The 25852-nt window shown below is 42.4% G+C and overlaps 1 protein-coding gene across 7 annotated transcripts in view; it reads left to right on the top strand.

Moving 5' to 3' along the window:
- LOC139547551 (protein furry homolog) overlaps window positions 1-25852 on the top strand; it is a 236771-nt gene that overhangs the window by 65415 nt on the left and 145504 nt on the right. For all 7 annotated transcript variants that reach the window (XM_071356440.1, XM_071356436.1, XM_071356437.1 and 4 more), the window contains exons 3-13: window positions 7883-7936; window positions 9472-9614; window positions 11541-11631; window positions 12082-12161; window positions 12261-12341; window positions 13624-13792; window positions 14515-14607; window positions 17470-17568; window positions 22732-22833; window positions 22967-23070; window positions 24747-24855. In XM_071356440.1, coding sequence (XP_071212541.1) covers window positions 7883-7936; window positions 9472-9614; window positions 11541-11631; window positions 12082-12161; window positions 12261-12341; window positions 13624-13792; window positions 14515-14607; window positions 17470-17568; window positions 22732-22833; window positions 22967-23070; window positions 24747-24855 — 1125 coding nt within the window. The remainder of the gene's footprint in view (window positions 1-7882; window positions 7937-9471; window positions 9615-11540; window positions 11632-12081; window positions 12162-12260; window positions 12342-13623; window positions 13793-14514; window positions 14608-17469; window positions 17569-22731; window positions 22834-22966; window positions 23071-24746; window positions 24856-25852) is intronic.

The raw sequence follows: 25852 nt of genomic DNA, 5'->3' as shown, positions 1-25852 counted from the left end.
TCTTTCACATTTTTAACAATGGATTTAATGGTGCTCTGTGGGATGTTCAAAGTTTCTGATATGTTTTTATAACCCAACCCTGATCTGTACTTCTCCACAACTGTCACGACTTCCGCCGAAGTCGGTCCCTCTCCTTGTTTCTTCGCTAGAAGACGGGTGCTGTTTTCACCCGTGCGTAACTGATTACTGTTTATTGTTGGTCAAGTCTATTGTTACCTTGTGCCTTTATTGTGAGTAAAGTACGTTGCTCACTCATTCTGCTCTCCTGCGCCTGACTTCATGCACCAGCTACACCTACCTTCTGACAACATCTTTGACCCTGGCCTGTTTGGAGAACTCCTTGTACCTTCATGGTGCCGCTTGCTTGGTGGTGCCCCTTGCTTTGTGGTGTTGCAGACTCTGGGGCCTTTCAGAACAAGTGTATATATACTGAGATCATGTGACACTTAGATTGCACACAGGTGGACTTTATTTAACTAATTATGTGACTTCTGAAGGTAATTGGTTGCACCAGATCTTATTTAGGGGCTTCATAGCAAAGGGGGTGAATACATATGCACACACCACTTTAAATTAAAAAAAAATTTTTTTTTTTTTTGAAACAAGTCATTTTTTTCATTTCACTTCACCAATTTGGACAATTTTGTGTATGTCCATTACATGAAATCCAAATAAAAATACATTTTAATTACAGGTTGTAATGCAACAAAATAGGAAAATCACCAAGGGGGATGAATACTTTTGCAAGGCACTGTATACGTCATGTGTGAATAACATAATCATTGATGTATATACACTGTATGTACATATAACTAGTAATAAAGTGACAAATAGTAAACAGTAGAAGCATCGCTTGTGATGAGTCAAAAAAGTTAGTGCAAAAACGGTCAAAGCAGATAGTCCGGGTAGCTATTTAGTTAACTATTTAACTAACTATTTAGCTGTTTTATGGCCTGGGGGTAAAAGCTGTTCAGGGTCCTGTTGGTTGCAGACATGGTACATTAGTATCGCTTTCCGTACAGTAGCAGAGAGAACAGTCTATGACTTGGGTGGCTGGTGTAAAGTGTTAGGGCCTTCCTAAAAGTGAAATCTCCTACAGTTTGTCGTGTCATTGGACAACTGACCCTGCCGACTAACATTTCACAACATTGATCCCTCTTATGGAGGGGAAGGACTGGAGCAGGTGGGAGCGACGGTAGCTGCAGGTTCAGGTTTCAGGTTTAGTCAGTGGGGGATCCTGTTACTACAGGATGTTTACCAAGACAAACTCTATGTACATGACCGGTGTTCACATCCCTGACGTGTTCTCTCTTATTAAGAAACTCTTTAAAAAAAAAACTCTGAAGGAAACTCCTAAGAAACTTCTTAACCATCTTTATGTTCAGTAAGTAGACCTATGTCTAGTTAAACAGGACCCATTATAATTATATTTTTCTTAAGACATGTTATTATACTGTATATATAAATCAAAGTTAAGGATTTTGTCAGGTTATCATGCATTGGTGCATAAAAAATATATTAGACCAGTATTCAAAAGAGTAGTTCTGACCCTGCAGATAGAAATGTAATGAATAAAATCTGACACAATTTCCTATTCTACATGACAGACAATCATACGTGTTCTACACCGTACATTTCTATCTTGACGTCTTTAACTTTGCACCCTCCTGAGGGTGTAGGGTAAAGTTGCCCCGAGACGCTGATCTGTGTTCAGTTTGGCATTTTCCCCATTAATGGCTAAGGTTTTTATTTTATTTATCCTTTATTTAACCAGCCAAGTCAGTTGAGAACAAATTATTATTTACAATGACGGCCTACCCCGGCCAAACCATAACCCGGACGACGCTGGGCCAATTGTGCACCGCCCTTTAGGACTCCAAATCACGGCCGGTTGTGATACATACCTGGAATCAAATCAGGGTCTGTAGTCTAGCACTGAGATGCAGTGCCTTAGACCGCTGCGCCACTCAGGAGGTTAGGAATGGGGGAGGGGAAGCTGATCCTAGATCTGTACATAGGGGAAACTCCACCCTGCACTGACCAGTCACCAACTATACACTGAGATGTACACCACTCCAAAACCCTAGGTGAACTGAGGGAGACCCCATGTACATTTGGTATTAACATGGACTTTCTGTTATCTGTTTCACATTCTAATAGTAGTATAAATTGGGTCTGAAAGTTACCCTTGAATATTTGATCCACATAAAGTATGATGGAAAAAAGGTTTGAAATACTTTAAAAATGAAATTATGATCAGAAAGACTAATTCAACTGCATCTTTCATTGAATCAGATGGCTCATTTATTGCAAAACCTTTTGATTTTGCCAATTACTTTAATGACTATTTCATTGTCAATGTAAGCAAATTTAGCAAGCATACAATACCTAATAATGAAGAGAAAGTGTTGTCATTTTACATTTTGTAAAGTTAGTGTGGGTGAGGTGGATACATTATTGTTGTCCAGCAATAATGAGAAACCACCTGGTATTGGTAACTTAGATGAAAAGCTACTGAATATGGTAGCGGACTATATTGCCACTCCTATTGTCATATCTTTAATCTGAGTCTGGAGAAAAATGTTTGTCCTCAGACCTGGAGGGAAGCCAAAGTCATTCCGCTACCCATGAATGGTAAGCACTCTTTACTGGTTCTTACTACCAACCAATCAGCTTGCTGCCGACTCTTAGCAAACTTTTGGAAAAAATAGTGTATGACTATATACAAAGCTATTTCTCTGTAAACAAATGAACAACAGACTTTCAGCATGCTTATAGAGAATGGCACTCAACATGCACTGACACAAATGACTGATGATTGGTTGAAAGAAATGGATAATAAGAAGATTGTGGGAGCTGTACTGTTTGACCTCAGTGCAGCCTTTGACATTATTGACCATAACCCGTTGTTGAAATTGGCTTTTCAACCTCTGCCATATAGTGGATTCAGAGTTATTTATCTAATAGAACACAGAGGGTTTTGTTTAATGGAAGCTTCTCTATTGTTAAACATGTAAAGTGTAGCGTACCGCATGGCCTGTGTGTCTACGTATGCTAATGATTCAACCCTGCAGTATACGTGTCAGCAACCACAGTTAGTCAAATCAATCCCTAAGTTCTAGACCTCAGCTGAATCTGGTATTGAATAGTGTGGCTGTTGAGCAAGTTGAGGAGACTAAATTACTTGGTGTTACCTTAGAATGTCAACTGTCATGGTCAAAACATACTGATTTAATGGTTGTAAAGATGGGGAGAGGTCTGCTCTGCTCTGTTGACACCACATGCCACAAAGCAAGTCCTACAGGCTCTAGTTTGATCTTATCTTGATTATGGTCCAGTCATATGGTCAGGTGCTGCAAAGAGGGACTTAATTAAGCTGCAGCTGACCCGGAACAGAGAAGCACGTTTTGCTCTTCACTGTTACCAGAGTTCTAAAATCAATACTAGACTGACTGCATCGCTTCTTGTTTTTATAAGAAACATTAATGTGTTGAACGTTGTAAATTGTTTGCATAGTCGACTTACACACAGCACTGACACACACATTTACCCCACCAGACATGCCAGCAGTGGACTTTTCACAGTCCACAGGTCCAGAAGAAATTCAAGGAAACATACAGTATTATACAGAGCCATGATTGCACGGAACTCCATTCCGTATAGCGCAAGTGAACAACGAACCGGGTTTCAAAAAGCAAATAAAGAAATAACTCACGGCACAACGGCTCTCCCCCATGTGACCTACTTTTTGTGTGAATGTACTGACAAGTATGTATAACTGATAGATGCACACACAAACACACACTCTCTAACACACACTCTACACACACCCACACATTATCTTTCTTTAGCTGTATTCTTTCTTTCATTACATTTGTGTGTATTTATTTATTAAAATGTTCATGTATAGTGCATTCGGAAAGTATTCAGACCTCTTGACTTTTTCCACATTTTGTTACGTTACAGCCTTATTCTAAAATGGTGGTGGCAGAATCATGCTGTGGGGATGTTTTTCACCAGCAGGGACTGGGAGACAAGTCAGGATCGAGGGAACGATGAATGGAGCAAAGTTCCTGAAAGATCTTTGCAGAAAACCTGCTCCAGAGCGATCAGGACCTCAGACTGGGGCGAAGGTTCACCTTCCAACAGGACAACAACGCTAAGCACACAGCCAAGAGAACGCAGGAGTGGCTTCGGGACAAGTCTCTGAATGTCTTTGAGTCACCCAGTCAGAGTCCGGACTTGAACCCGATGTGCTGTGCATGACGTTCCTTAACAAACATGACAGAGCTTGAGAGGATCTGCAGAGAAGAATGGGAGAAACTCCCCATATACAGGTGGACCAAGCTTGTAGCGTCATACCCAAGAAGAATCGAGGCTGTAATCGCTGCCAAACTAATGAAACCAACCTTTCTCTGCACTAACAACAAGCACAGCCACCACATCAAACATGCACTTGAAACTTTGCAACAAATTACTGTAGAAGGTATAACTACTGAAAATGTACATTACAGCCTTATTCTAAAATGTATTAAATACATGTTTTAACTCATCAATCTACACACAATACTCCATAATGACAAAGCAAAAACAGGTTTTTGGAATTTTTTGTAAATAAACAACAGAAATACCTTATTTACATAAGTATTCAGACCCTTTGCTATGAGACTCGAAATTGAGCTCAGGTGCATCCTGTTTCACCTATATATCTATATAAGGTCCCAGAGTTGACATTGCATGTCAGTGCCAAAACCAAGCCATGAGGTCAAAGGAATTATCCGTAGAGCTCCGAGACAGGATTGTGTCTAGGCACAGATCTGGAGAAGGGTACCAAAAAATGTCTGCAGCATTAAAGGTCCCCAAGAACACAGTGGACTCCATTCTTAAATGGAAGAAGTTTGGAACCACCAAGACTCTTCCTGTAGCTGGCCGCCCGGCTAAACTCAGCAATCGGAGGAGAAGGGCCTTGGTCAGGGAGGTGACCAAGAACCCGATGGTCACTTTGACAGAGCTCCAGAGTTCCTCTGTGGAGATTGGAGAACCTTCCAGAAGGACAACCATCTCTGCAGCACTCCACCAATCAAGGATTTATGGTAGAGTTGCCCGACGAAAGCCACTCGTCAGTAAAAGGGACATAACAACCCGCTTCGAGTTTGCCAAAAGGCAAAGGACTCACAGACCATGAGAAACAAGATTCTCTGGTCTGATGAAACCAATATTGAACTCTTTGGCCTGAATGTCAAGCTTCACGTCTGGAGGAAACCTGGCACCATCCCAACAGTGAAACATGGTGGTGGCAGCATCATGCTGTGGGATGTTTTTCAGCAGCAGGGACAGGGAGACTAGTCAGGATCGAGGCAAAGATGAACTGAGCAAAGTACAGAAATATCCTTGATGAAAACCTGCTCCAGAGTGCTCAGGACCTCAGACTGGGGCGAAGGTTCACCTTCCAACAGGACTATTGGTTAGCCAATGACAAACCCCCGATACTGTATGTCCTCTTCCTATACATACACTGCTCTTAGAGTGATTACGTCCATGCAGGAAATTGGATCATTATAACCGCTTGATTATTATAACCTCATTCACTACAAGTGGAATGCGCTGTTTATCATTTTAGCTTAAGGGTTTAAATGTCATGTAATGTTATGGACTACAGCGGCAGTATATCGCCATAGCAATGTAAATGAGTAGTATTGAATGTGATGATCTGTGTCTCCACATTGCTACTGTTTGAGAATAATAGTGTTGGATTAACCCTCCACCAACGCCTTGAACTCCATCTAGATTAAAAGTGCATGAAAGTCTTTCATCAATTATGCACCGAAAACAAGATTTAAATATCACTTAATAATGCACGAGTCAACACCTACTGTAAAAGGTTGTCTGAATGAACAGAGGACCAGTCCCTTTTGAATGTATCTGTGTCTGTGTCCCAAATTTCACCTGATTCCCTATGTAGTGTACTACTTTTGACCAGGACTCATAATATTGGAAATAGGGACACACAAGTTGTGTGTCACAGGCTAGGCTGCCTGTCCTGCTTCTATAGGAAGGTCTGTAATGCTTTACTTAAAACCTGCAGGTAGAATGCATTATGATGTGGTTATAATGCATTGTACAACTTGTAATTAGCATGTACAACCCCTTATAATTTCTTATTATAATCTCATAATGGTCCTGATGAATTTACAACCGTTGAGTCAGTTTGAAAGTTCCTGCATAGAGACATAACATAGAGAATCATTACAATAACAATGAATAAAGCATAATACCTGCAGGCTTTAAGTGAAGTATTACCGGATTGCTTGTTGACTTCTCGATCAGTTATCTCCCCACCCTACTCACAGTCACAGTCAAACACTTACGACTGTTGGCTTTGGGTGGAAACATCAATACATGGCTTCTGTGCTGTTCTGTCTGACCAAACAGGACACTTAGCACCCTGATACACCTTGAAGGCCATAATCAGCACTGTCCGGCTGTGTAAAATGCTGATGCACTGATTCTGCTTTCACAAAGACAGAAAGAACTGTATTTTCACATGGAGTCAATGCTGAGACCAATTTCTCTTTTCCAGATGATCCCTGGTTTGCACAACAATACAAATCAAAATGTAATATACATATTAAACTTCACGTTATTATACATGAAAAACAAAACACAATCATAAAAAACAGACACATTCTCCCTGTAAAAAGGTACCCTAACAGCCATCTGAAATGCCCAAGAGGCACCAATTCCTCCAATCTTAAAATGCATTGGAGATTACTCCACACATAAGGTGTACCCAACTCTGTGGAGATTGAAGGGATGTCCAGAGTTAGCCATCCCTGAGACCGGATCTGATGCAGTGTCTCGTATGTCTATAAGTTAACAATTAAGTAATGTAGGCAGAAGTTTATGCAGGAGACTATAAACTTGACTCTTGAGATTTCAATCACTCCAGTGTTTTCTAGATTCAGACTGTATGTAGCTACATGAACAATCTAAGAGTATGGCTGGAATCATTGGAATGTACCAACATGAAGTGAAGAACACTGGCACAGAGTTAAGAGAAAAGGGCCTCCCCAGGGGTCATGAGAGGTAGGCCGGTCCTGGGGCCTCATAGAATGTGCTTAGTTTTATACGTGCGTACCTTCAGTTCTTAAAATGAAGGGAAATGCATCCTAAAAAAGGTACCGTCTATGCATTAAACACAAGCGTGTGTAAATCACTTCATAAGTATGTTTCATACATTTGCAACGGAAAATAAATGACCCATTTAGGTTTTTACATCAAGGTCAAGATGCGTCGTTTACAACCTTGGTGTGTGGAAGACATTATTGGCATACGACATCAACGCACAGCACGTACTATTTATGGTCAAATCTGAGCGCAAGACTATTTTGATAAATAAATGAGACCCCCAAGGCGCTAACTAGGTGACTGGCATTATGGGCATTATCCAGCTGAGTAAAGACTGATGCGGCACGTCATTAATGTCCCATCTCTCCTGTCGGTCTGACAGAAGCTGCCCAGACCTCCAACTGACTGATGTCTTTTCTCATTAACTCTGGGGCTTCATCCCAAATGGCACACTATTCTCTATATAAACCCTGTGGTTCTTGGTCTAAAGTAGTGGACTACATAGGGATTAGGAAGTAGTGCACTGTATAGGAAATAGGGTTCCACTTGGAACCTACCCTGGGTTATATAATGACCATACATCAACTGATCATAACTCCCCTTTCCAAAAATACCCACAACGTCCAACAGTAGGTCCTTTATATGAGAAATGGAGAGAATTAGGAGAGGAAGCTCTTTAGAGCTTTGGTGTGTCACTTTTTTGTTTTTGAATTCATTTATTTTTTAATATTATTTTTCTGTTGTGTTTTCACAGGAGAAACCCTTGATCAAGTCTTTGCAGAGGGGTGAGGATCCTCAGTTTGACCAGGTAAGAACTGTTACTCTCTAATGGACAGAAAAATCAGTGAGGCAGGGTTGTGGTCGCTGAGCTCAAGCGAATACATTTTAGCTCCTGGAGCCAAAGCAGGTTTTCAGGTCTCAGAAAAGGTTACTCAACAAATGATACACAAGCTTGTTGTATTGAGCAGTCAGTCCATCATCACTGTTAATGCTTGTTGGCTGGGTAGTGCTTAACTCAACCTTCCCCACTGGGTCTCTCCAAATCTGTGGTTCACTAGGTGCCTGTATAGTAGAAGGTTTGTGTGTGTGTGTGTGTGTGCGCACAAGTGTGTGTTTGTGTGCGTGTGTGTGTGTTCCTGTGTGCATGTGTTTCCGGGTGCCTAAGGCTTGATGCCATTCAACAGTGTACAGAGGCAGGATTCTTCTCCTGTTCGTGCTGAATGAAGGCCCGCTGTATTCCCCTGGTCTCACCAGACTCCCCTCCCTTTCCGTGTGCTTGTATCCAGGTCCAAGCCGGCCCGCCTTTCCTTCCTTCCTTCCCTCTCCTCCCTGGAGAGATGTATGCCACCCCATGGGCACCTCAACTCCTAGTCTCCCAGGACCCTGTCTCCCATCTCTCTCTCTCTCTTCTCCATTGTTCTTCTGTCCCTTCTCCATTCTCTCTCTTCTCCACTCGTCTCCTCTTTCCCCTTGTCCCTTTCTCTTCTATCTTTTACCTTTCCTCCCATCCCCTCTCACTGCCTGCAGCTTCTGTTGTGTGGAGGACAGTGAGGGTTAAGACACAGTGATTTTGATGCAATATAAATGAAACATGACTGGGAAAAAGATACAACCCATTGGCAAAAATATGTTGAACCAACATTCCAACAACATCTGTCACACTGGTAGAAAGGATTTTGGAGACAGGCGCAGGAATACACAATAGGGGTTTTTAATACACCCAAAAGAAACACGTATACAAAAACACTGGGCTGTACCCAAACAAAAGAGCGAGGGTAAACCTCATTGAACGACACGATACACGTAATACACAATACATAAAGCATGCAGCATAGCAGCTGCACCAACGCATAGGTACTCACACGACCAATGGACATGGGAACAATAACCAACAAAGACAGAGGGCACATATATAACATACTAATCAGGAGAAATGGGAACCAGGTGTGTGTAATCAGACAAAAGAGTCCAGGGTTGATGATAATGAATCCCGTTCAGTGAAGGCTAGAAGACCTCCGGAACTGGTGAACAGAATGTGCAGCAGTACCGGGGGGATCCGTGACAACGTCAATGGAATTTTTGGTTGACAAAAAAAAAAGGGGTCAACGTGCACTCATTTTAACCAGATGTCAACCACAAATCAACGACAAGATTTGAAGGGTTGGTTAATTTCAAGAAGAATTCACATTTGTTGGCAACTCCAATTAAATATAATCTAATCTAAATATGGATGTTGATTTTACATTACGTCAGGTTCTTGGCTGGAGGGAACAGTGTTATGTAATAATGATCTGACTGACCAATATGTATACACCATTTTCATGTATTTGCTTGTTGTTTCAGGTGATCACTGCTATGAGTTCTCTGGCGGAGTACTGCCTCCCGTCCATTCTGAGGACACTGTTTGACTGGTACAGAAGACAGAACGGTCTAGAGGACCCAGAGTCACACGAATACAGACCTAGAGCCAACACCAAGTCAAAAAAGTAACACACGTATATGCACACACACACACCTTTTGACGGTACAGGAGACAGAACGTCCAATAGGACTTCCCATGAACACTCTGTCACATTTTATAACCAGAACTCAAACACAAAGAAAACACTGTACAGTATAAGACATTGTGCCTGAATTGAATGACATTATCATTGACTTATTGCATAGCAGATGGCTATGGAAGCATATACAGTTGAAGTCGGAAGTTTACATACACCTTAGCCAAATACATTTAAACTCAGTTTTTTACAATTCCTGACATTTAATCCCAGTAAAAATTCCCTGTCTTAGGTCAGTTAGGGTCACCACTTTATTTTAAGAATGTGAAATGTCAGAATAATAGTAGAGCGAATGATTTATTTCAGCTTTTATTTCTTTCATCACATTCCCAGTGGGTCAGAAGTTTAGATACACTCAATTAGTATTTGGTAGCATTGCCTTTAAATTGGGTGAATTTTGGCCCATTCCTCCAGACAGAGCTGGTGTAACTGAGTCAGGTTTGTCGGCCTCCTTGCTCACACACGCTTTTTCAGTTCTGCCCACATATTTTCTTTTGGATTGAGGTCAGGGCTTTGTGATGGCCACTCCAATACCTTGACTTTGTTGTCCTTAAGCCATTTTGCCACAACTTTGGAAGTATGCTGGTCCATTTGGAAGAACCATTTGCGACCAAGCTTTAACTTCCTGACTGATGTCTTGAGATGTTGCTTCAATATATCCACATAATTTTCCTTTCCTTATGATGCCATCTATTTTTTGAAGTGCACCAATCCCTCCTGCAGCAAAGCACCCCCACAACATGATACTGCCACCCCCGTGCTTTCACGGTTGGGATGGTGTTCTTCGGCTTGCAAGCCCAACCCTTTTTCCTCCAAACATAACGATGATCGTTATGGCCAAACAGTTCTATTTTTGGTTCATCAAACCAGAGGATATTTCTCCAAAAAGTACAATCTTTGTCCCCATGTGCAGTTGCAAACCGTAGTCTGGCTTTTTTATGGCAGTTTTGGAGAAGTGGCTTCCTCCTTGCTGAGCGGCCTTTCAGGTTATGTCGATATAGGACTCGTTTTACTGTGGCTATACATACTTTTGTACCTGTTTCCTCCAGCATCTTCACGAGGTCCTTTGCTGTTGTTCTGGGATTGATTTGCACTTTTCACACTAAAGTACGTTCATGTCTAGGAGATAGAATATGTCTCCTTCCTGAGCGGACGGCTGCGTGGTCCCATGGTGTTTATACTTGCATACTATTGTTTGTACAGATGAACGTGGTACCTTCAGGCCTTTGAATATTGCTCCCAAGGATGAACCAGACTTGTGGAGGGCTACAATTTTTCTTCTTAGGTCTTGGTTGATTTCTTTTGATTTTACAGTTATGTCAAGCATAGAGGCACTGAGTTTGAAGGTAGGCCTTGGAATACATCCACAGGTACACCTCCAATTGACTCAAATTATGTACATTTGCCTATCAGAAGCTTCTAAAGCCATGACATCATTTTCTGGAATTTTCCAAGCTGTTCAAAGGCACAGTCAATTTAGTGTATGAATTTTTGATTCAGTGAAATTGTGATACAGTGAATTATAAGTGAAATAATCTGTATGGAAACAATTGTTGGAAAAAGTACCTGTGTCATGCACAAAGTAGATGTCCTAACCGACCAGCCAAAACTATAGTTTGTTAACAAGAAATTTGTGGAGTGGTTGAAAAACGAGTTTTATTGACTCCAGCCTAAGTGTATGTAAACTTCCGACTTCAACTGTAGCTGCCGAAATGCAAATTGGATAATGATAAATCAATTTCACTTTTGTAATTTATTTTCCCATTTGTGTGGTGTAATCTGTGACATTACTTGGTAACTGCCCTCGTTTGACAGCTTTGAGCTAACTTGTCCAAACCTGTTGATGTTTCACAGTGATGAACAGCACAGAGATTTTCTACTTGAAAGGAGGGATCTGGCAATCGACTTCATCTTCTCCCTCGTACTTATAGAAGTTTTAAAACAGGTGACTCATTTTCTCTATATACTCCACTCTAAAACACTAAACCCACCTAGCACATTATTTTCCTTCAATGTTCAGGGAAGAACAAAACTCTTAATTTCTTAAAGTGAAAGTTTGTGTTGTATACTGAACATAAGTGCCATTTTGACCAATGTTAGCATTCACATCGTCATTAGATATGGCTCCCCTGAGGGATACTTTACAGAACAACCACTTCTTGGATAAATCCCAAATAGTACCCTATCCCTTATATAATGCACTACTTTCCACCAGAGCCCGATGGGCTTTTTGGGAATATGGTGCCATTTGGGACGCAGCTTAAAGGGCAGATATATTCCGTTTGCTCAATCTCAGACTCATGACTGGAGTTTTCTGTTTGTAACAGAATGTTGTCATGACAGTGCCCCCCCCCCCCCTCTTTCCCTCTCTCTTGCTCTCTCTCTCTATGACCAGATGCCGCTCCACCCTGTCCTGGACAGTTTGGTCAGTGAAGTCATTAACTTGGCCTTTAAGCACTTTAGATACAAAGAAGGGTATGTTTAGCTCTGCTTTTATATGACTTTCTGTGTATACAGTATTTATTTATTTCTTTCCTTTTCCCCTATTCTTACACCTGTCTGTTTGTTTGCCAGGTATCATGGTCCTAACACTGGTAACATGCACATTGTAGCAGACCTCTATGCAGAAGTCATAGGAGTTTTAGCCCAGGCCAAGTAAGTCCCACAGTTCATTAAGTCATCTTTAAACAATAATCCATACTGTATGTCATTCATTCATTAATTTCTTTTTTCATTCATTCTTTCATTTGTTTGTTTGTTTGTTCGTTCATTCATTATTTCATTCACTTATTCATTCCTTAATTAATTCATAGGCTACTGTGTAGTTAAGATAGTATGCTGTCAGTCTTTGGGCAGTATTTGAACGTATTTTAATTACCCTACACTTGAGGATGCAGGACAATAATGTATGCGGTTAAAAAAAAACATGTACCATAGCACTGATCAGGTGTGAGAATATTCTGTTGTCATTCAGGGGGATACCATCGGTTTTGTCCCAAATGGCACCCTATTCCCAATATAGTGCACTATTTTTGACCAGGACCTATAGGGCTCTGGTAAGAAGTAGTGCACTATGTAGGGAATAGATTTCCATTTGGGATGCACATCATGTTTAATGTTGCCATTGGAGATGACTAATGACTGTTTAGCAATTGTGGTATGTTTGAATTGTCACAATGCTCTCTCCTGCTTCTGTTCTGTACACATCTGCCTGAGAATCTCACTGGTTTAAATAGAGAGCTAGACCTGAGTGGATCACAAGACATGTGTTTTGGACAAGTCCTTTGCCCTCCATACTAGGACTGAAAATCACTGTGTGTTTATTGGAACTTTCCAGATCATCGCTGCGAAGGAACAAAGCCCTTAAAAATAGAGCTATGGTTGGGTAGTATTAGCGTAGTGTAGGAGTGCTGATCTAGGATCAGTTTTGCCTTTTAGATTATAATGAATGGATCGGGGGTCCTGATCAAAACATGTGTCTGTTGCGTGCTCTTATGAACACAACCCTGTAATTAAACTGGGACAACAGGTATGAGCATCTCCAGCCAATCTGTAGCATTCATTGATCAACACATGTTGCTCCAGCCAGTACTGTTGTTCCTTCAGACAAGCACAATGTCTCTCGTTGACGTTCACTTGTAAATGTTCAAACTCACCAAAACTGACATTCGGTAGATCCTGCCTATATATGTATAACTTTATGAGCTGGATTGACTGTCTTTGCAATTAGATTATTTTTGTTTGCCTCGTTAGCATATTTAGCTAGCATCATCCATTGAAATTCGTTATTACTTGCGTTAACTATGTCAGCATTCTGGTAATAGACACCCAATGGGCTATTTACCCCTGGTCCAAAGTAGCGCACCCTATTTCGATTAGGGCGCTCTTTGGGACGCTACCTTTGTTCCGACTCTCTGTCTCCTCCTCTCCTTCTCAGATTTCCTGCTGTGAAGAAAACGTTTCTGTCTGAGCTGAAGGAGCTGAGACAGAAGGAGCAGAGTCCCTACGTGGTCCAGAGCACCGTCAGCCTCATCATGGGTGTCAAGTTCTTCCGCGTCAAGATGTATCCAGTGGAGGACTTTGAAGCCTCCTTCCGGTTCATGCAGGTACAGAAGTGAGCAGTGAGCTCGACAGAAACTGCAGAAGTGATGGTTACAGGCCCACCGGTCTCGAACAAGTGTGTAATCCTGCATGGTTGAAAAGGACCAGTGAATTCTATAAGTGATAGGAAGCAGTCTTTTCTGACAACTCACCTTTTAATGTCGAAATGGTCCTATATTGGTCCATTTCCAAGGAGCTGGTTGCATGACCTGTTTTGAGGCCATATCATCCTCTTAGTAAACATATGAACTTGACTCATGTCTCCCTGTCTTATCCATGTAGCTAACAATGTAATACGTGTCAGAAGTGGGATCCGAACCCATAAGTGAGAATGGTCATCTCTAACAGTACTAAAACAAGTCCAGAGTTTCTTGATTCCTTTTGTTATCTTCAGCTTGCATTCCCTCCTTTGCATTCTGTATACTTTTCTAATCCTAGGCCTTTTCTTTTCTCGTCCCAATTCACCACCTATTCCAGAAATTCCTGTCAATCATTTAAAAGCATGTGATTGGTTTAAGCATTGGCTGGAGTGAGTTTCCACCATTATTAAATCCATGCTAGAAAGTGTTCAAGTGTACACTGTGAGAAGGGTGTAGTTTCGTGATTTAGCCTTTTTGTTGACCAGCATGTGACCTGACCTTAGTGGCTGACTGTATGGTTTACAACATGTAATCCTTATGATGTAAGGGTTTATGCTGTATTTAATAAGTGCTGCTGTCTGTTGCAGGACTGTGCCCAGTACTTCCTGGAAGTGAAGGACAAGGACATTAAGCATGCCCTGGCCGGGCTCTTTGTGGAGATCCTAGTTCCTGTAGCGGCAGTAAGTTGGTCATCTGACCAGATGACAACTACAATATATTCCTTGACGTCTTGAGGATGTCATGAAAACGATACTTGTTTGTAAAAGAGACCAGATGTTGTAACCAATGATGTATATAAACCCTGGATTGCTGATGAGAGGCTTTGAAGCCACTGGTCGGCCATATTGGTACTCCCCAGTAGGAGCAGTCCTCCATAGGCATTAATGGAATTCTACAGCATTTAAATTCAATGTTTCAAGGACAAAATTATATGTATTTGTATATTTCTTTGTAGTGTGGACAGTAATATTAGTCATCTTTAAACATTACACTTTAAGAAAAATATTTTAATATTTTTACATTTTTTTTTTTTTTAGCTCACAAACAAATGTAGACATTAATAAATGCATTTTTATAGCTTCCAAAATATGTTTTACAATGTTGGATTGCCAAGATGGAGGCAAGGTGGCTTCAACAAAGCGACCCCTGTTTTAACAATCAAAATAACTGCACACCTCAGTGAACTCATTTATCATCAGGGTTTTAAATGCCCCAGTGGTACCAAGGAATCCAAATGTAATTCATTTTGTAAGTGATTCCAAAAATGTGGAGGGTGAAAACTAAAAGCGGATTTACCTAATTCCGTGGAGAGTTAACCAACCTTGTGAACAGGTTTGGTATCTCTATCTTTTAAACAGGGCATTGGGAAAATATTCAGACTTTTTCCACATTTTGTTACGTTACAGCCTTATTCTAAAATTAATTAAACAGTTTTTTCCCCTTATTATCCCATAATGAGAAAGTAAAAACTGTTTTTTATACAGTACCAGTCAAAAGTTTGGACACAACTACTCATCCCATGTTTATTCTTTATTTTGACTATTTTCTACATTGTAGAATAATAGTGACGACATCAAAACTATGAAATAACACATAACGAATCATGTAGTAACCCAAAAAAATGTTAAACAAATCAAAATATATTTTATATTTGAGATTCTTCAAAGTAGCCACCCTTTGCTTTGATGACAATTTTGCACACTCTTGGCATTCTCTCAACCAGCTTCACCTGGAATGACAGACGTTAATAACGCACAACACTCTTCTTTTATGACCAGTCTGGGACACCTCAGTGATATCTCAAGATGTATTGTAAGGTTATCCCCGTCAAGGGGCTTTTCTGCTCCTCTCTGTTCTCGTGGGGAAGTTCACAACTTGATTTGTTTCCTGATCGGGCAGCCTCGTACAGTGTTGCACGTAGCCTCGACCCCCCAATTGACTCGACGAGGCTCATCATAGGTCTGGGCTCGTATTCCCCCCCTTTGTGTCTCGAGACCACCCCCCCCAACCAGCAGTTGTTGTTGGTGTCCGAGGCAAAAAGGTTGGACCCTTTGTACGAGTTGTCAGCAGCCACGTTGTTAGTAGATTGGCTGTAGCCTTTCAACCAAATCTCCTGGTATATGTGCGTCAAAACGCTCAGTGGCTGTCGTAGCCTGCATTCACCACAGTGTCCGCGTATGGCAACCGTTCCAGTACCTGCGAACTGAGACGAGGATATCTTTCGGCGATATCACAGGGTTTCACCAGTTGGAGAAAACCGGGTTAGTGGCGGGACTGACACCGTTAGTTTCATTGTAAAGGGTTTCAGTCCCCCTCGAAGCGGAAAATGTATCATCGAAGCAGAGTCCACTCTGAACGTTGATGCTTTCTTTCCTGATACGGCTTCGGTGCTTGCGTAAGTGTCTGAAGGACAAGAGAAGTTCATCTTAGCTACAGTATCGCATGACTCCAAGGAGGAGGGAAGTTGCTCACTCACAGAGACGTTTGGCTCGAAATTATGAAAATAATAGTCAATCAGGTTTGCTGGTTGAATGTGACGAGATATCGTAATATCTGCTTGAGTCAGATTTTTCACCAAGAGGTGTTGAAACGTATTTTTCCCAAGGGGTCCTTTCAACAGATACTCCTTGTGGATGACTGTGTTGCAGCCAGCATTAGGAGAAGACAGTGTTGTCAGTGGAGACAGCACGGTTATTTGTAACCACAATTGGTTGTTTTTCCAATCCATCAGTGGGACCAAACCATCCATCAAGTCTGCCCCGAGTAGCAGGGGTTTAGTTTCGAGGCTGGTAACATACACAGGGTGAACAAGCGACACGTCTTGGAAGTGTAGTTTCAGCATGAGTCTCAAAGTGAGAGGCGAGGTAGCCTGAGTGAAACCTTGAAGTTTAGTGTCGCATCGTTCCATTTTTAACCAACGTTTAGCTGGGTTCAAAGCCCTTTCTATACATACTTTACATTGTTTGCAAGATCAGACATAGTATCACTATAATCTGAGTTTTCCTTTTCAGAAGTTGCTTTCATTTCAACGCATCTCATTTGTGAACATTTCAGCTGTATTAAATCATTACTTTCTTCAATTACACAAAAAATCAACACCCACCAAAAAAAAGTTATCTTTCTTTTCTTTCTTGTGATGTAAGTGTTGAGACAGTGTATTAAATCCCCAACCAAGCATTAGTGTTCTTATAGATGCAACGGAAAGCCAATGTAGTCCATTGAGTCCATTTCAGGCAATTCTAGAGTGAGTTTGACAGGTCATTACACATGTTTCCGCTGTCGTTATGTTAACGGGAAAACATTTATGGCACTAGCAACAGTAGGAAAGAGTCACCAGAGTAAAATGAAAGAAATCGATCCAGAGATTTAAGTGACAAGTGGATTTTGCACCCCTCAAACATAGGAAATAGATGGTTGAAAAGGAGAGCTCCTCAGGTGGGTGAGGCATGCGCATATCAAAGTTTATTGTATTTGAGTGTGCTTGAGTGTATGTGTGTGTACGTGTGTGTGTGTGATGCTGAGTATGTGTTCTCCATTTCCAGGCTGTAAAGAACGAGGTGAACGTGCCGTGTCTAAGGAACTTTGTGGAGAGCCTGTATGACACAACACTGGACCTCTCCTCAAGGAAAAAACACTCTCTGGTTAGTCGCATGCACGCACACACACACACGCACACACACACACACACAGCCCAGAGTTGTTGATGTTCTTCTCCAAAAGCCACAGTGGCAGGCCAGTGTAAAACTGGTGCATAGCAAACATGCCTGTGGTGTCTCTCAAGCTTCAAAGCATTTCAAGGTCAATCTTGTGTAGAGGCTCTCTCCTTGTTGCTCCTCTAACTAATGATTCACAAGAGAGGACAGGCAACCTCTTCAACCTCTTCATAATAATGGCGCCGGAAGAGATTGCTGCCGTTTTACCGTCTCCTAACCGGTTGTGCTAATGTGTGTGTTTTTTCACTTTATTTGTAACTTATTTTGTACATAATGTTTCTGCCACCGTCTCTTGTGACCGAAAATAACTTCTTGATATCAGGACAGCGATTACTCACCTGTACTGGAATACATTTTTTCTTTAATAAGTCGGACGCGAAGGATTTACCTCAGACAACCGATAAGGCCCAAATCCCCGTCATTCACATGAGAAAGAAAAGGAGATATCGGGATCTGACGGCGAATGGGTAATCTGCCTCTACTATCAGTACTATTAGCCAACGTACAATAATTGGATAACAAAATAGACAAACTACAATCGCGAAAATCCTACCAATGGGACATTAAAAACTGTAATATCTTATGTTTCACCGAGTCATAGCTGAACGACGACATGAATAACATTCAGCTGGCGGGGTTTACGCTGCATCGGCAAGATAGAACAGCTGCCTCTGGTAAAACAAGGGGTGGCGGTCTGTGTATATTTGTAAACAACAGCTGGTGCACGAAATCTAATAGTAAGGAAGTCTCGAGGTTTTGTTCGCCTGAGGTAGAATATCTCATGATAAGCTGTAGACCACACTATTTACGAAGAGAGTTTTCATCTATATTCTTCGTAGCTGTCTATTTACCACCACAAACTGATACTGGCACTAAGATTGCACTCAATGAGCTGTATACGGCCATAAGCAAACAGGAAAATGCTCATCCAGAGGTGGTGCTCCTAGTGGCCGTGGGATTTAACTTAAATCCATTTTACAGTTGAAGTCGGAAGTTTACAAACACTTAGGTTGGAGTAATTAAAACTCATTTTTCAACCACTCCACAAATTTCTTGTTAACAAACTCTAGTTTTGGTAAGTCGGTTAGGACATCTACTTTGTGCATGACACAAGTAATTTTTCCAACAATTGTTTACAGACAGATTATTTCACTTAATCACAATTCCAATGGGTCAGAAGTTTGCATACACGAAGTTGGCTGTGCCTTTAAACAGCTTGGAACATTCCAGAAAATGATGTCATGGCTTTAGAAGCTTCTGATAGGCTAATTGACGTAATTTTAGTCAATTAGAAGTGTACCTGTGGATATATTTGAAGGCCTACCTTCAAACTCAGTGCCTCTGAAATCAGCCAAGACCTCAGAAAAAAAACTGAAGACCTTCACAAGTCTGGTTCATCCTTGGGAGCAATATCCAAATGCCTGAAGGTACCACATTCATCTGTACAAACAATAGTACGCAAGAATAAACACCATGGAACCACGCAGCATGCATACCGCTCAGGAAGGAGACGCGTTCTGTCTCCTAGAGATTAACTTTGGTGCGAAAAGTGCAAATCAATCCCAGAACAACAGCAAAGGACCTTGTGAAAATGCTAGAGGAAACAGGTACAAAAGTATCTATATCCACAGTAAAACGAGTCCTATATCGACATAACCTGAAAGGCCGCTCAGCAAGAGGAAGCCACTGGTCCAAAACCGCCATAAAAAAGCCAGACTACGGTTTGCAACTGCACATGGGGACAAAGATCATACTTTTTGGAGAAATTTCCTCTGGTCTGATGAAAAAAAATGAGATCTGTTTGGCCATAATGACCATCATTATGTTTGGAGGAAAAAGGGGGAGGCTTGCAAGCCAAAGAACACCATCCCAACCATGAAGCACGGGGGTGGCAGCATCATGTTGTGGGGGTGCTTTGCTGCAGGAGGGACTGGTGCACTTCACAAAATAGATGGCTTCATGAGGAGGGAAATTATGTGGATATATTGAAGCAACATCTCAAGACATCAGTCAGGAAGTTAAAGCTTGGTCGCAAATGGGCCTTCAAAATGGACAATGACCCCAAGCATACTTCCAAAGTTGTGGCAAAATGGCTTAAGGACAACAAAGTCCAACAAAGAAATACAAGCTGAAATAAATCATTCTCTCTACTATTATTCTGACATTTCACATTCTTAAAATTAAGTGGTGATCCTAACTGACCCCACACAGGGAATTGTTACTAAGATTAGATGTCAAGAATTGTGAAAAACTGAATATAAATGTATTTGGCTTAGGTGTATGTAATCTTCCGACTTCAACTGTACCTCATTTCTACCAGCATGTTAAATGTGCAGCCAGAGTTAAAAAATCTCTAGGCCACCTTTACTCCACACACAGAGACACATACAAAGCTCTCCCTCACCCTCCATTTGGCAAAATTGACCATAATTGTATCCTCCTGATTCCTGCTTACAAGCAATAACTAAACCAGGAAGCACCAGTGACTCGTTCAGATAAATAAATAAGTGGTCAGATGACGCAGATGCTAAGCTACAGGACTGTTTTGCTAGCACGGACTGGAATATATGTTTCGGGATTCTTCCGATGGCATTGAGGCATTGGCTTCATCAATAAGTGCATTGATGACGTCATTGATGTGATTAAAACCTTTAAACAGGTCAACATTCACAAGGCCGCAGGGCCAGACGGATTACCAGGACATCTACTCTGAGCATGCGCTGACCAACTGGCAACTGGCACTGACATTTTAAACCTGTCCCTGACTGAGTCTGTAATACCAACATGTTTCAAGCAGACCACCATAGTCCTTCTGCCCAAGAACACTAAGGTAACATGCCTAAATGACTACCGACCCTTACACGGAACCCAAACCGGCTGCGCGCGTGCACCATCGTGCGCCCCCCACACCAAACGCGATCACGACAAGCAGTTTAAAATATCAAAACAAACTCTGAACCAATTACATTAGTTTGGGGACAGGTCGAAAAGCATTAAACATTTATGGCAATTTAGCTAGCTAGTTTGCACTTGCTAGCTAATTTGTCCTATTTAGCTAGCTTGCTGTTGCTAGCTAATTTGTCCTGGGATATAAACATTGAGTTGTTATTTTACCTGAAATGCACAAGGTCCTCTACTCCGACAATTAATCCACACATAAAATGGTCAACCGAAACATTTCTAGTCATCTCTCCTCCTTCCAGGCTTTTTCTTCTTTGGACTTTATATTGCAATTGGCAACTTTCATAAATTAGGTGCATTACCGCCACCGACCTCGTTCGTCTTTCAGTCTCCCACGTGGGTATAACCAATGAGGAGATGGCACGTGGGTACCTGCTTCTATAAACCAATGAGGAGATGGGAGAGGTAGGACTTGCAGCGCGATCTGCGTCACAAATAGAACTAACTGTTATTTTAGCCCTTTGCAACGCAGATGCTCGTTGGCGTGCGCGAACAGTGTGGGTGCAATAATTGAATAATATAGATTTCTAAATTTATTTTGCAACGCGCACACGCGACGCGAGCGGTGTAGTCAGCTTGTTAGCACTCAAGTCTGTAGCCATGAAGTGCTTTGAAAGGCTGGTCATGGCTCACCTCAACACCATTATCCCAGAAAACCTGGACCCACTCCAATTTGCATACCGCCCCAACAGATCCTCAGATGACGCAATCTCTATTGCACTCCACACTGCCCTTTCCCACCTGGACAAAAGGAACACCTATGTGAGAATGCTATTCATTGACTACAGCTCAGCGTTCAACACCATAGTATCCTCAAAGCTCATCACTAAGCTAAGGACCCTGGGACTAAACACCTCCCTCTGCAACTGGATCCTGGACTTTCTGATGGGCCGACCCCAGGTGGTGAGAGTAGGCAACAACACCTCTGCCACACTGACCCTTAACACGGGGGCCCCCCAGGGGTGTGTGCTTAGCCCCCTCCTGTACTCCTTTACCCATGACAAGAGCTTCAAGTTCCTCGGTATCCACATCACAGTGGACTTAACTTGGTCCTCTAACACCAGAAGATTCTTAAAGAATGCACAGCAATGCCTCTTCTCCCTCGGGAGGCTGAAACGATTTGGCATGGCCCCTCAGATCCTTTTACGGCTGCACCATTGAGAGCATCCTGACTGGTTGTATCACATTCTGGTATGGCAACGGCACCGCCCACAACCAGAAGGCCCTACAGAGGGTGGTGCAGATGGCCCAGCGCATGACTGGGGGCGAGCTCCCAGCCATCCAGGACCTACATGCCAGGCGGTGTCTGAGAAAGGCATGAAGAATTGCCATAGACTCCAGCCACCCGAGACATGGACTGTTCTCCATGCTCCCATCCGGCAGGCTGTACTGGTGCATCAAGGCTCAGACAAACAGACTCCTAAACAGCTTATATTCCCTGGCCATAAGACTTTTATGGCTAACAACTACCACTCCCCCTCTCCCACAGACTATCCAGTGACTCTATGCCCATCCACAGGTCTCTACCCACTCAGACACACCCTACGCTGCTGCTAAAATTATTATTGATTAGATTTAGTATGCTGCTGTCCATTGATTATTGATTGACGTCACCATTAGTACAGTATTTATCTATTTATCCTACTACTGGTCACTATTACTCCTGTTTACATGTATATATTTCCATAAGTATAACACCATAAGTATTTTGACTGTATATTGCAGATACTCGTCACTTTTCAGCCATTTACATGTATATCCTACTACCTGTCACTTATGTATAAACCCACCTGAACTACTCCAGTACCCCTGCACATTGAATAAGGTACTCACACTGACCTGTATATACTTGTTCTATAACTCTCATCGTACTTCTTGCGTGGTTTTTATTCCTACTTTTATAATTTTTTCTATTTTCTATTATTATCTATATTATTATAAGTGCATTGTTGGGAAAGAGCTCTCAAGGTAAGAATTTCACTTTACTGTTTTACACCTGTTGCATCCTGTGCACATGGTGAATAAACTTTAAACACACACATCATTGAAGCAATGAAGATTTCATAGAACTAAACGCCATGCTGGCTCTGTCTCCCTTAGTGACATGTCTACTGTGTGTGTGTGTCCTAGGCTCTCTACCCGTTGGTGACCTGTCTGCTGTGTGTCAGCCAGAAGCATTTCTTCCTCAACAAATGGACTGTCTTCCTCAACAACTGCCTCTCCAACATCAAGGTACTGTACTGCAATCAGCGGGAATCTAACCCACAAATCCTTATGTTGCAAGCGCCATGTTCTACCAACTGAGCCACACAGGACCAACCAGTACTAACATCAAGTCTGTCTGTCGGTCTGTCTGTGTCTGCAGAGTAAGGACCCCAAGATGGCGCGTGTAGCCCTGGAGTCTCTTTACCGTCTTCTGTGGGTCTACATGATCAGGATCAAGTGTGAGAGCAACACTGCTACGCAAGGGTAAATGTTTCTACTGCTGTGTATACACAGGCAGACAAGTTCAGATTAGTTTTTCCACTAATTGGTCTTTTCACCAATCAGATCAGCTCTGAAAAATATATGTTTTGGTATGATTGGTCAAAAGACAAATGAGTGGGAAAAATGATCAGATTTGGGCTGCGTGTGTAAACGCAGCCAATTTCACACAGCAATTGTAATGTTTGTGTTTTGTGGCATGTCATGTAAATTCTTCCACAAAATACAGCTTGTTACAAACAGCACCACATACACATTGCAACTCAGTTGTAAATATCTTGATCGTGTTCAACACTGCAACCATTTACCTCCCAGCTACACTGGACTGTGTGGCACGTAACATCCTCCACCAAGGTCACTCCTCTCAATGTTGAAGCCACAATGTCTACGTTCCCGAATGGCATCGTATTCCCTACGTAGTGCACTACTTTTGACCAGGGCTCATAGGGACCAAAGTAGTGCACTAAATTGGGAATAGGGTGCAATTTAGGACGTAGACAAGGAGAAGAGACCGGTGCATGGCAGCACCCATAGGAAGCTGTGTACATATAATATTCACGAACAGACTAGGTTATTTCTCTTGGTAGAACTGTAGAGAAAAAAAGTGTTTTTATATATTGCATCCCTCCCCAACACACTCAAGAACACATTCATACCCGCAGGCATGCAAACACACATACCCAGGTGCATGCACGAGTGCATGCACACAAACATATACACACACACCAACACACACAGTCTCCTCCCCTTCGTTGATAATGGGAGACTTGGTTGACTTGGCTCTTTACCTGTCAGAGTAGCAAGCCCAGTCTGTAAACAGGCAGCCTGTTACACCAGGAGGGATGGAGGAGGGTGGAGGAAGGAAAATGGAGAAAGTGGGTGGGGGAGATGAGAGAAATGGGAGGGAGGTAGGCCAGGGACGGTCAGGGACTGGCTGATGATCATCACACTACAGGGAGTTAAAGCTCTTTCTCATTGGAAGATGAGCCAGGGGACTTTAGTATTAGAGTCACACACACTAGTGTAGTAGGCCGTGGATAAGGGCTCGGCTCGTAGGTTAAGAGGCAGAACTCAGACGATACACATTACCAGGGATGCGTACCAAATGGCACCCTATTCCCTTTATAACGCACTTCTTTTTACCTTGGCCCATAGGGCTCTAGCCAAAAGTCGTGCACTATATAGGGAATATGTTGCCATTTGGGACACAGACCATACCACAGGAGGAATAACAAACTGGTCAAGCCTTTAACACGTTGTAATTAGCCCGGAAATAAACCAGGCTTAAAATAAAACACTTGTTAAGAAATGGGACAACGGCATACAGGCCAGCCAGTGTAAAGCAATCCAATGTAACATTTTTATCTATGTCAGTTCTAACTGTTTGTGATCCCTATGTATCTCATCTGTTGAATGTTTGTCCTGTGTTGAATTCCCCGAAGCTCTATCCTTAGTCTGTCTCTCTCTCTCTCTCTCCCTTCCTCTCTCTCTCTCTCTCTCTCTCTCTCTCTCTCTCTCTCTCTCTCTCTCTCTCTCTCTCTCTCTCTCTCTCTCCCCCCTCTTTCTTCTCTCTTCTCTTCTCTCTCTCCCTCACACTCCTCTTTCTTCTTCTCTATTCTCTTCTCTCTCTCTCTATCTCTCTCCCCCCTGTTCTCCTGCAGGCGTCTCAACACCATCATTACAACACTCTTCCCCAAGGGCTCTCGCAGTGTGGTGCCCAGAGATATGCCCCTCAACATCTTCGTCAAAATTATCCAGTTTATTGCACAGGTAAACTGCTGTCAACAAGATTATCATTATTGAAACATTTAGAACTTTTATGTTAGTTTTTCCTGAAGCATGCACAATAAAAAAACGTTACATTTTTTACAGTTCAGTCATCTAGCAGACACTCAAGAAGATAGTTCTGAGAGAGAGCGTGAGAGTTTTTCAGAGACAGCACGCTCAAGTGATTTTGAAATGAAAGAAAATAGGGATACCGGTTACGTCAGAAGAGTCGAGTGTTGGTTTTCCTGAGGAGGGATGCGACTCTGGCCATTGTGAAGTCAGAGGGGACTCAACCAGTGGTCAGGGATGAGTTGATGAGGGAAGGGAGGAATCGGAGAAGGTCTCCAGAGATGGTCTGGAGAAGGGAAGAGAGGATGTGGTCGAGCGGGCAGGTTGTTAGACTGCCGGACCTCACTAGTCGCAGGATTTCATCTGGAGAGAGAGGAGAGAAAGAGGTCAAGGCGTAAGGTAGTTCTGTGTGAGGGGGACCAATGGACTGAATAGGCTGAGTGAATGAGGAGCGGATGTCGTAAACCTTATTTTTAAAGCGGTTGACAAAGTCGTCCGCAGAGAGGGAGGAGGGAGTGGAGGATTAAGGAGGGAGGAGAAGGTGGTAAAGTTGCCTATGGTTAGAGGCAGAAGCTTGAAATTTAGAATGATAGAAAAGTAATATTAGCAGTGGATACAGAGGAAGAGGAGATCGAGAGGCGGGAGTGAAAGGATGATAGGTCCTCCGGAAGTTTAGTTTTCCGAAATTTTTGCTCAGCTGCCAGCAGCCCTGTTCTGTTAGCTCGCAATGAGTCACTCAGCAACAGAGCAGGAGGGGAGGGCCGAGCCGGCCGAGAGGTAAGGGTACAATGCGAGTCATAGGAAAGGGAGGAGAGTAGGGTCGAAGAGGCAGGAGGAGAAAGGTGGGAGATTTAGCAGACGGGAGAGATGATATGAAGAGTAGTAGGAGAGAGAGAACGAAGATTGCAATGGCTCATCGGCATCTGGGTAG

This window comes from Salvelinus alpinus, chromosome 21 (genome assembly GCF_045679555.1).
Source record: "Salvelinus alpinus chromosome 21, SLU_Salpinus.1, whole genome shotgun sequence".
Taxonomy (NCBI): domain Eukaryota; kingdom Metazoa; phylum Chordata; class Actinopteri; order Salmoniformes; family Salmonidae; genus Salvelinus; species Salvelinus alpinus.
Note: the sequence above shows the minus strand (reverse complement) of the source record. Positions and strands in the feature narration are given on the sequence as shown.